Source organism: Neltuma alba, unplaced genomic scaffold (assembly GCF_004799145.2).
Source record: "Neltuma alba isolate B1F8T4 unplaced genomic scaffold, ASM479914v2 tig00012076_pilon, whole genome shotgun sequence".
NCBI classification, from domain to species: Eukaryota; Viridiplantae; Streptophyta; class Magnoliopsida; order Fabales; family Fabaceae; genus Neltuma; species Neltuma alba.
The window spans coordinates 31,989-43,573 of NW_021636636.1; the positions used below are offsets into that span (position 1 = coordinate 31,989).

Genomic DNA, 11,585 nt, shown 5'->3' on the forward strand with positions numbered 1-11,585 from the left:
GTTTTAAATCACGAATGAGCTAAATAAATAAATACTATTAAGAAGAGAGTGAAGAAATATTTTACTTGTAATGTGACTAACGTCTCTAATTATATTGCTTTCATATTAAAACGAAAAAATTGTGCAGAATAATTGTAACATCTCTCAAGTTACCAAGACAAACAAGAAACTAAGTGATGACGAAAGCAAAAGATTGAAAATGATTAACTAATAATGGAGGGCTACATTATAATATAAGTTCATTAATTAGTACTTAGCTCAAAAAGGGGACTGGGATTTAGAAAAGAAAAAAGATTTAAAGAACAGTTATTATAATTACCGGCTAATTTGAATTCCTTTTAAGAAATTATATAAAAATCCTTTTTCCTAAGGAGACCAAGATTGGTTTGTTGGAATCAGAATATCATCATTTGGAAAGTGATGATGGTGATGAAGATGAAGCTTTGGAGCAAGCCATGGGTGCTGAAGATGGAGGAGATCCATGTCTGTTGAGCAGTTCTCTTGCTAGGGCATGAAGATCACCGCTACCGCTACTACTACCACTACCACTACCACGGCCTATTATCGGTAAGCCACTAGATCCAAATTGGTGGGAATCCATGGGCCGGTGTGGCAAGGGCCAAGGACTTTGGGCCATCGGATCAAAGAGAGAAGATAAATCATATGTTACCGGAAGAGAAGTGGCTATGCCGGACGGGACGTTACCGATTGAGAGAGTTGTTGGCGTCGGTGTTGCTTGTGGTAGTGGAGGAGGTGGTGGTTGGGGCAGCTCTAATGTAGCAAGGTGACCTTGCAAGTATGAAAGTTCTGCTTGTAGGCTCACAACCTGTTGGACCAATCAACTTTAATAATAATGATGATGATGATGATGTAAATGTCAAGTGGCTTTAAAATGTCGATCCATCATTTAATTCTTAATACTCCTATTGTACAAGATTGTTTTGAAATTTACCTTCATTTGCGTGCGTCTATGTGAATTTTAACACAGAATAATTTAATTTTAAACTATATATATATATATATATATATATATCATTAAGCATAGAACAACGAATAAGTGTGAGAGTTTCGATAAGGGTGGGTATAAACTTAGGAATGACAAGTATGAAATGTTGACTTTGAAACAAACTTATTGAGGTCAATCATAAAACATTTAAAGTAGAGTTTTTCAATAAACCGCGTCATTGGAAAAATTAAACAAATACGTGCCTAATTAACTAATGGAAAACACAAAGATTATTGTATAAATTATAATAAATCTAATAACCCTCAATCCTCATTAGTTTTTCAGTATTCAACACTCCCCTTTTTTTTGGCCAGCCACTGCTTGATGCTCTTCTGATTTTATCTAGTCAATTCTAACATGTCTTAAAGAAACCAAGACAAAACCATAAATTTCATTAATTTTTATTTAAAATTTAACAACTTTTCAATCTTATCCCTATATACATCATATTGAAAACAAAATCAGCACAATAATAAATTAAGGGTACAATTATTCATTCATATGAAAGATTTCTTTCTCCGCTTTGTAAATAAGACCAAAAACTATTTTCTTTCCCTGCCCCATAAATAACACCAAATGATTACTATATTTGTTCCTATGTTTACATCCCACAATAAATTAGTTATTCATTTTTTCCCATTAGAATAATTTCAGTAAATAACATCAAGGATGTAAGATGTGTTTGTGTGTGTTAATTTAATCATTGTCATATATTTAAATTACCAATACATTTAATAAGATAGCTACATAGAGTAGAAATTTATTATGAGTGCTAGTAAAAGTTAACATAATTGTCATATACATATTTTCTTTTATGATTTTCGTTAATTAATCGGAATTTGAGAGGAGTGACCAATAATTAGAGCAATATGGGGATTAGTTATGGGGATTAAATCAAATAATGGGGCTGGCTACTAGTATTAATCAAAGACCAGGAGCTGGCTAATAGTAGTTAAACACTCACACGGCAATATGTAATGAGGATCATTAAAATATTAAAAAGTAATGAGAGGATTGACTAATAATAGTTAATTATATATTATAAATAAACTTCTAAAGTAACTTTGTCTGTTTAGAAAATTTGTCCCCTTTGGATCTATCTACCCTCATGGTCTCCCAACAATAAAGTACTACTATTATGAATATTTTTGAGGGGGCTGCACAAAAATCAAGCTTAAGGCTCAAGAGGATATATAATTGATTATTATGATTCACAAACTTGAAAGCTAAAAAAATTGTTATTAAATTTTAAAAGTTACTGAGATTATTTGTACTTATAATTTAAAGAGGGTTTTTGTGTAATTTTATCAATTATATAAATGTATATAACTAAAAATTTGAACTTATTCTCAAGGACACAATAGTGCAATTATAAAATAATTTAGGGTCAAGCTACTCAATCACTCAAATACTTCAACACAAACAATTAAATTACGTAGCGAAAAAATAATTTTAACCAGCCAAATAACATAATTTGGTTTACTTCTACGAAATAAAGGGTAGACTAATAGATAAATATAAAAGCTAAGAATAAGTATTATTCCGAAAAATAGGTGAAAAACTTATTTGAAAATTTTATTAGGCAGGAAGACCTAAATTCAAGTACCAATACTTTTTGTACATAAAATTATGTGAAATATTGTTACTTTTTGTGTGTGTATATAAAAGTAAAATATACTAATTACCCCTCTATTTTATTTAAATTATAAAAACCTTCTCTTTATTTTAAAAACATGTATAAATTTTTATTAAAATTCAAATGTATGTTACACGGACCTTCTTTATATATTGGATATTTCATTTTCATCTATTTCACTATTAGTTCATTATTAAGTTTGACTTTTACACTTTTGTTTTGATCAAAATACACATCTTAAATATAAAAGTTATCTAAACATTTGTACTTGTCAAAAAAATATTTTTTAATACAATGAAAAATAATTTGAATTCCTGTATTTTCAAAATTTTTAAAATGTAATCAAATTTATTAATTTTTTATATTATAAAATTTTATAATTTTTCATCACATATATTGAAACTTATTTATTTATGTTTCTTTTAAGTTGCTATAAAATATATTGATACATATTTTTTTATCATATAATATTAATTATCTAATTTTGAGAGATTGTAAAAATCATTTAAATTTATAACTTAAAATTTTTAGGTAAAAAATTTGTTAGAAACATTTATAATTTATTGACTAATTATATATTTATTTAAAAATTAATCAAATTTCCATTCATTTTTTTTATTTCTATATTAACTAAATTACTTAATTTTATATCAGAATATGATTAAAACATTAAATAAAATTTTTTGTAAAAAAATAAAATTAAGAAAAATAAAAAATTTTAGATTCTTTAAAAAATGTTTGGCCAAAATTTACAGGTTTAGTATTATGAAGATTAAATTATTTCAATAAAAATTCTAATTAAAAAATATTATTTTAGAATTTTTTTTATGTAGTTAACAATGTGCACTTAAGTGTATATTTTTAAAATAAAAGAAGGGCAAGATACAAAAGATAATAAAGGTGTTTTACTCTATACATGTAAATGTGTCAGTATCAAATAATTCAGGTCCACAAGTTTTTATACAAGGTCTTTTCACCCATTTTTTTCATTTTCTAAAAAGATACATAGATCTTAAAATGTAATCCTTCTAGATTGAAAAAAAAGTAGCACTTTTTTGTCTACTTCAAATGTTTGTTTTAAATGATTTATTTGTTATTATTTTGTTGGCTGAAACCGAAAAGACGTGATAGGGACAAAATAAAAGAAAAGAGAGAAAACAGAAAAAATGGAGGAAACCGAGAAACTAACCGACCAAATCCACAAAACAAGCAAAACCCAGAAGGGGGAGATGAACGCCCAGCGGGTAACCGCCGACCACTTCATCTCATCTCTTTCAAAATACTATTCTTTAAATTATTTTTTTTAAAACTATACATGGGCCCTATATTTCCAATAAATTTTATATTAATAATATAATAATAATACTACAATTTATTTGCAAATCTTTCCCTATAGTACACCATCTCATCCTAAATTTGAGTGAGAGAGAGAGAGAGATGTGTGAGGGGTTTCTTTATAGAATTCAGCAAAAAGCATGAATCTGTCCTCCTAGGTTTCATGCCATCCTCCCTAACCTTCTTGCTTTCCATTTTTCTTTCAATTTTTTCTCTTTAACGTCTTTCCACCCTTCATGTTTTTGGGTTTTCCTACCTTCTTTATCCGGATCATTTAAGTTATATACAATTTTTTAACCGAAGACTGAAAAATTATAATTCTAATTAACAAATGAAAATTTTGCAATATTTAAACTACCTAGCTATATATTAAGCATATTCTTTGGGCAACCAAAAAAAAAATGCAGGGATAATTTAGACTCTAGAAGATCTATTTACGTTCTCTCTCTCTATATATATATATATATATCCCTCAAGCAACGTATGTAATAAGCAATCAAAATAAATTATTAATCACAAAAACTAGTTATTGATGGTGAATTGATGACATTTTGAAAGATTTAACTTCACCAGTTGGGGAAAATATTAGATAAGTATAGTTCTGATAATGGAACCCTTTTTCGAGTAATTATCGTGTGAGTTGACTGCAAAATAAACCAGTGAAAACTGGTTAAGGTAATGCTTTTGATCATATATATAGTTTATACTATAATTAAAATCCTACTTAAAGTTTCTATTGACGTGTAGAATCAAATGACTTGACACTACGTTAATTAGTTTATGCATTTTTTAGAAGTTAGGTCTATTTAATAGTACGTATTTATGCTTATTATAAATATAAAAGCCGATGAGGACTTTGAGTTAAAACCAACTTCTTCCTTTCCCAATAATAATAATAATAATAATAACTCCTTTGATCACTTTTTTCTCCTTTGAATTATTAATCAAATAAATTATTGACATAAAAACCACCATCCAAATTAGATGTGTTCATCAAAGGGATCTGGGTCAAAGCCGTTTTTCACTCTTGAGCTAAAAAACAAACTATTAAAACAGAGATAGTGGGTTACTTGATCAAATAAATGTCAGTTTCCTCACAACTTTGTATTACCCCCCATATATATATATATATATATATATATATATATATATCACACAGTTTTCTAATCCTTATTGAAAGACGCTTTCTAAACGAGATTAAAGTCACCAAATGAGTATTAATTACAGTTTTTCAAGATTACACCTATTTAAAGCTTGATACAATTTTCTTTTTTCACTTCTCAAAGTGTGATTCATAAATAATACTAAATTTGGGTTTTCTTTTTATTTTCAGTCAAATTTATTCACTTAATTGTACTTGTAAATTCCGATGAAATGGTTGGAAGTGTGTTATAATAGGAGCTAAGGAAAGTATAGCCCATAATAATCCTACCTTAAAAATCTAAATCTTACTCTAAAAAGAATCCTAATTAATTAAGAACACACCATAGCCGTACGAGAAATGACTATGTCAATGTCCAAGTTTCAACCCCGTACTGTGTTCTGAGAGTTTCCGAAATCAAAACGGGTTCGAAAGATCACTTTCTAAAGATTCATTCACCCACACCCAGCTTCTTCTTCTTCTTCTTTCTTCTTCCGTACCGTAGTCAGCTACAGACACATATATATATATATATATATATCGAAGAGACCAAACCAAAGTACCGATGATAAAAGACAAAGAAAGAAACAAACAAATGGTATGGTCGAACATTTCTCAGAAGAATATGCCAACAACAAACCTCATCAATCCTTATCTAGAGATCACATGAGCAATGCATCACATGGATGTATATTAAATGTAAATTGATTGATTTATTCATTCATTAACAAGTTAAGCAAATATATATATAGCTGAATTAATTAATTAATTATAGTACCTGTTGCTGAAGAGCGAAGATGTTGGCGACACATCCATACACAGGATCTCTCAGCCGAGCCTGAGCCTCGAAGCAAATCGTCACCACCGCGTCCAGCCGCTTGTGCACCGGAATATTCAGAAGCAGCTTCGACACGTTGCTTGCTCCGAACACCCTGTGCACCGCCGCGAAGTGCGTCGCGCCTTGCTCGGAGTCGAAGTACGGCGCGAAGATACACCCCGGCACGCACTTCCTTCTCAGAAACTTGCAGGCACCGCACGGCCCTCCACCGCCGCCGCTACCACCACCACCTCCTCCTCCCCCACCGCATCCTCCTCCTCCTCCACCAACACTACCAGTAACGTTACTGGTGGAGCTCGTACTCATCTTTAACGGGGAACAATGATTGATCTTCTGAGACAGGAATCAGAAGATTAGGGTTTAGAGGAAGATGATGATGATGAGAATATGATTGAGGTGTTTGAGAGAGAAAGAGAGATGAAAATTGTCGGGTTTGGTGGGGTTAGAGTATATTTAATGAGAGGGATTTTGAAAGGATATAGAAGAAGTCTTTAAAGCCACGCGAAGGAGCAAAGGGGAAGGAGGAGGAGGGGGTTAACACACGACATTTAGTTGTTTGCGTGAAGCAAACATGCGATAACCTCTCTTACTACCACCTATTATTTCTCGAACTCCTTCCTTCTTTCATCTTCTTGTCTCTCTTCTCTCTCTCCCTTCTTTCTCTCTCTAGAGATGTATATGTTCATTCATGAGGGGGGAGATGAGTTTTATGTGAGGGAAGATAGGTTTGATTTAATGGCAGTGATGGCGATGATGATGTATTTCTCTTGAAAGAGGATTTTGTTGTATAGTCAAAAAGGAGAGAAATTAAAAAACAAATAAGTATATTATAAAGGGGGGAAAAAAAGGAAGGAAAGGCTTAAACAGAAAGGTGGTGTATTTAATTTAGAAACTCTGGTTTAAGTGGCATCTTCTATGATTTTGATTAATTTGTAGTTACCAAAATTGTATGTTGTTACCTTTCATTTTTCTAACACCTTGTTTATCTTTCTTTCTAATTTCTAAATAAATTTTCGTGTATTCTTCGTTATAATTAATTATAATAGTGTGGGATCAAACTTTCATAATTGTCTAAAAAGAATAATAAATAATCCGTCTAGTTCGAGTTCTTTTGTATATAAAAATAATAATATGGGTTCTATATACGAGTACTACTTTTCTAAGAAAGAAGGAAATTATTTTGTATTTTTGTAATTAATAGTAAACACAATATTGTAGATAAATATTCTTGGGAAGAGGTTGTTGGCTAGAAAAATTCAATAAGCTAAGTAATAACAGGTACTAAGTGAGCGAAATATTTGAATCTAGTCGCAAATTTTTAGTTAACATGTATAAAATTATACAGAAAGTTCGAACTTACAATTTCACATTTAAGAATGGGGAACTCGGTATCATTACAGACCACAACCAAACCCAACATTTAAAATTTTATGTGTGCGCATATATGTGTGTGTTTTGTTACCAATATTAATAGGATATATTAGTAGAATAATTAGTGGGAGATGAAAATTAATTTAATTAAGGGGAAAACGTGTGTATGCGAAGAGGAAGGAGATAAATAGAGAGAGAGAGAGAGAGGAGAGCGTGTTTTGAGCAGCGTGGAGGCCAAAAGACGCCAACTCTGTGTTTTCTTTCATTCAATAATCTTTCAATCACACATCTCTCTCTTTCTCTCCCAATGCTTGAAAAAGACTCTCACTCACCCCCGCCCCTACCTATTTTTCACTAACTTCCAAATTCAGTTTCTGCCTCCTAAATTACTTATACGCCCCCTTCTCTTTCTCCTTCATTCACATCATACTACTTTCCATCCTCAATACAAAAGTTCATTATAAGATTAGATTTAATTTTAAATATAAAATCTCAATCTATTTTATTTCTGACATAGTAATTATAAGGGGTTCCTACCAATAAGGGATAGTTTCAATGCCCATTATTAAATAAGATAGCTTAGGGAACTTAATGCATATTACATTCTATCCTTAATATAAGATACAATTAAATAACTTGAGGAGATTAAAAAAGATACTAAATTAATTTAAAATATTTTTATTTATCATTTTTCTCCAAACTAATTTGACTCACTTATAAATGGTTATATAATCTAATGATAAATATAAATATTTTAGAGAGATTATGTAACATATGTTATAATTAAGTGATTTAATAACTTTCTTAATCTTTTTAAATTAATCAATTGGTTTTATGTTAAAGACCGGGGATAGTATTTATTACAATAATCAATTTAACTAATTTTTTTAATATTCTAAAACTTAGATAACCATTAGTCATTACACAAAATAAAGAATAAGAAGCACTTCTTTGGTCCTTAATATCGGGTCTAAATAAAGAGTCGATGTTGGTTTTATATGTAAGAGCTATTTCACATATTTATCAATTTTTTCTCAAATTAACTCTATTAATATTTTTTCAATAATGACTAAGTAAGAGAAGGAAAGAAAAAATTAGTATGTAAAAACGGAATTGATTATTTTTTTATTTTACCTAGAAAAATGTCCTTTGCTCAAAATTAGTGTATAACTTATGTCAAATAGAGTAATTAATCGCTTTTTTGTTTATTTGAAACAAATCATTTACATTAATTAATGTCAAACTTGCGTATATTTTTACGACGTGACTCAAATTAGAGTCGACATAAATGAATAACATTATATAAAAAAGGCCTTACTCAAGTTCTTTTATGAGGATTTATTTCATAGCAGGTCTTTCTTTAAATGACCATACGTCACCTATATTGATTATATTTGTGCTTATTATGACATTATTAATGCCAATCTAATCACAATAAATAAAGGCTTCGTTTTTGTTTTTGGAAAATGGGTTAGAAGTATCTGTTGTATATACTCCTATATCTTTAATTATATGCAAATAAGTAGCAATAGAAATTAGGAAGACAATGTGAGGGGAAAAAGGGAGAGCGTTAGAAGAATGAGTGGTTATGAAGAAATGGAAAAAAGTGATAAAACGTTAAATCAGTCAACACACGAAGTTCGGCGTTCGGTGACTCCTAAAGCTGATCGCCTCAGCCATTTCCCTTTAACATTGACCAATCAGAATTATTATTATTATTATTATTATTTTCTCATGACATGAAATTCAAAATACTACTTCTTTTTTCAATCAATGACAAAATTGACATTCAAAGCAAATGAGGTTTTTACGAGTTACAAATGCTTAACAGTCATACTCTAACATAATTAAAGTTAAGAAAAATAGTCTCAAATTTAATGTGGCTTGAGATACTTTTGTTTCACCTTAAAAAAAGTTAAGAAAACAAGATTTAAAAATGATATCAATATTAAATAATGAGAAATTATGGATATGGAAAAATATTTCTTGTCAAATGATGCTAAGAAAGGAGGAAAGCATTACCTGGAGCTGAAGAAATTTCTTTTCAACACAGTAAACTTGTACAAATAGCTTGTCAGGTACTCAAATCGGAGTTGTAGATTCATAGAAGAGAAGTTTGCAAGCATTTGTAATAAAAATCAGAGCCTACAATAGTTCGGTTTTGCCATAAGAAATCTTTGAGCAGCTTTCCCTCATAGCAAATTATACCATGATAGTTCTCAATAAAACTAGTCTAGAGTTAGTTGCTGCAAGTATACTATAAAAAGTAAACAACAATACTATAAAAACAATTAAATTAAATCTTTACAAATTTCATTGGCACAAACCTCACCAAACAACTGAGTAGAACACTCTGGTAAAACATGGAATGAGTTTCTTCAAATTTCTTCCTTATAGTAACTTTGAATCTTGTTTTGAAAAGTCAGTACAAAAGTTGAAATGGTTCAATATATTTGAAGCAAATTGAATTGTAATCTCACTTTTATGTAAATTGTCAGAATAAATAATAATAACAATAATAATATGGGTTGGCCTGCGAGTTTACCCCAATATGAACTCGAAATCACAATGGTGGCAAAATTTCAACTCTCAACTCACCACAGCTGCGATAATTAACTTCAACAATCAAATTCAAGAATTTATACATCTAACATATAATATAATGTTCTAATGCAATAATATAAACTTTATTATTCGTATAAGTTATGAACAGTGTAATTCTTTTTTTAAAAAAAGTTTCCTCAACAAAATCCACAAGTATAAAAGATAAAAGAGATTGTTTATAAAAATAATAATATTACTAAGTACCCTTGTCAACATCCCTCTAATTAAGAGATGTGCCAACATTCATGCAGACACTAAACTCATTCTTGTTAGTACTTATACTTAACAGTTAGCCCCTAATTATGTTAACTAATACTATAATATTTAAACATACAAAGCAAGTCATCAATATTAATAATCTAACGTCATTATCGTGTAGGTGGTTGAAGCAACACTGTCCCCAAAATGATTTGAAAAAAATTGAAAAAAGGGAAAAAGGGAAAAAGAAGACCCACTTGTGAGAATTGCAGCACATGAATGATATATAATACAAGAGACAGATTTACTTAACAAAACTGTAATTCTTTGAATTCATCCTTAACTTGTCTCTATATTTAGTGCCCTCTAAGTAGCTAGGCATGCCTAAGCTTTTTGTGACAGCAATATATAATTTAATTAATAATTTGGCAATGATAATTTATTATTTAATTATTAATTAATTAATCAATTAGGACCCCACGTATGGAATGGATCCACCCGTGCGGTCAAGACGTAGGGCATTGGTATAAATTAATTGTGCCTTTAATTATGATTAATTACTTGCCGGATTTTCGGATTGAATAAGGGTGTTTTATACTTGAGGATGTCACCTGAACATGCGGCAAATTAGCTGCTTAAGGACCCCAAAAAAAATATAGCTTAGGATTGGGATTAAATGAGTCAAACCAAAAGTTAATCTCAATCATCACCCTAAATGATGACTCTTAATTCCATCGCTTTTTGGAACATTAGGGAAGATAGATTTCCTAGTCAAAGTAACAAGAAAATCTTGTGGTGTTGTAGGGCTAGCTAAGCTAGCTTCCTCAATTATTATTTTATTTTTGTGTGTTTATTTATGTTTGTTGTGATGATCTCCAGCTATATATGGTTCTCTATTTTGTGTAATTAAGAGCCAGTATTTTGTTTAAGATATTTCGTTGTCACTTTTTGTTTATCAAGTTCTATATTCATACAGAAAGTAAACTAAGATCTAAGATAGATATGACAATGCATCTTTGCTTAATTATATGGGAAAGTTACAGTCAAGGGTATTATTTTTAACAAGATTAAATTATAATCAAGGACCTCAGCTACAATTTCAATAATTTTTTATCAGCAATTTTTTATACTATTTAAACAAACCGACTAATTTGATTGGGATCTGTGAATGTCCCTCCCAACGCAAGTGTTTTCTCTAGGACTAAACTTGAAATCTAAAGAGATTTAGCGAGGCCTCACACTACTATGCCTACTTTGTGTCAATATTTTTAAATGAACAATTGATGAGAAAGAATTGAACTCAATATCTTTAACTTCCCACAAGATTTTATCTCTGTCTTTGAATTTTATAATGCATCCTTTCAATCATTTAACCTGACGCTATTGATATTAAAATTTTGTAGGTTGACTATACCCCAAAAAAAATTGATGTTGATAAAAATATTTTCAAATACTA

At 30.0% G+C, this 11,585-nt stretch overlaps 1 protein-coding gene across 1 annotated transcript; it reads right to left on the reverse strand.

The window, feature by feature from the left end:
• Positions 1 to 213: 213 nt before the first annotated feature.
• Positions 214 to 6,562, reverse strand: LOC114721930 (LOB domain-containing protein 30-like). The gene is made up of 2 exons (XM_028907823.1): positions 5,897 to 6,562; positions 214 to 826 (listed from the first exon to the last, which is right to left on the reverse strand). The coding sequence occupies exons 1-2, from the start codon at positions 6,260 to 6,262 to the stop codon at positions 407 to 409; spliced, it is 786 nt and encodes a 261-aa protein (XP_028763656.1). The 5' UTR covers positions 6,263 to 6,562; the 3' UTR covers positions 214 to 406.
• Positions 6,563 to 11,585: the final 5,023 nt, after the last annotated feature.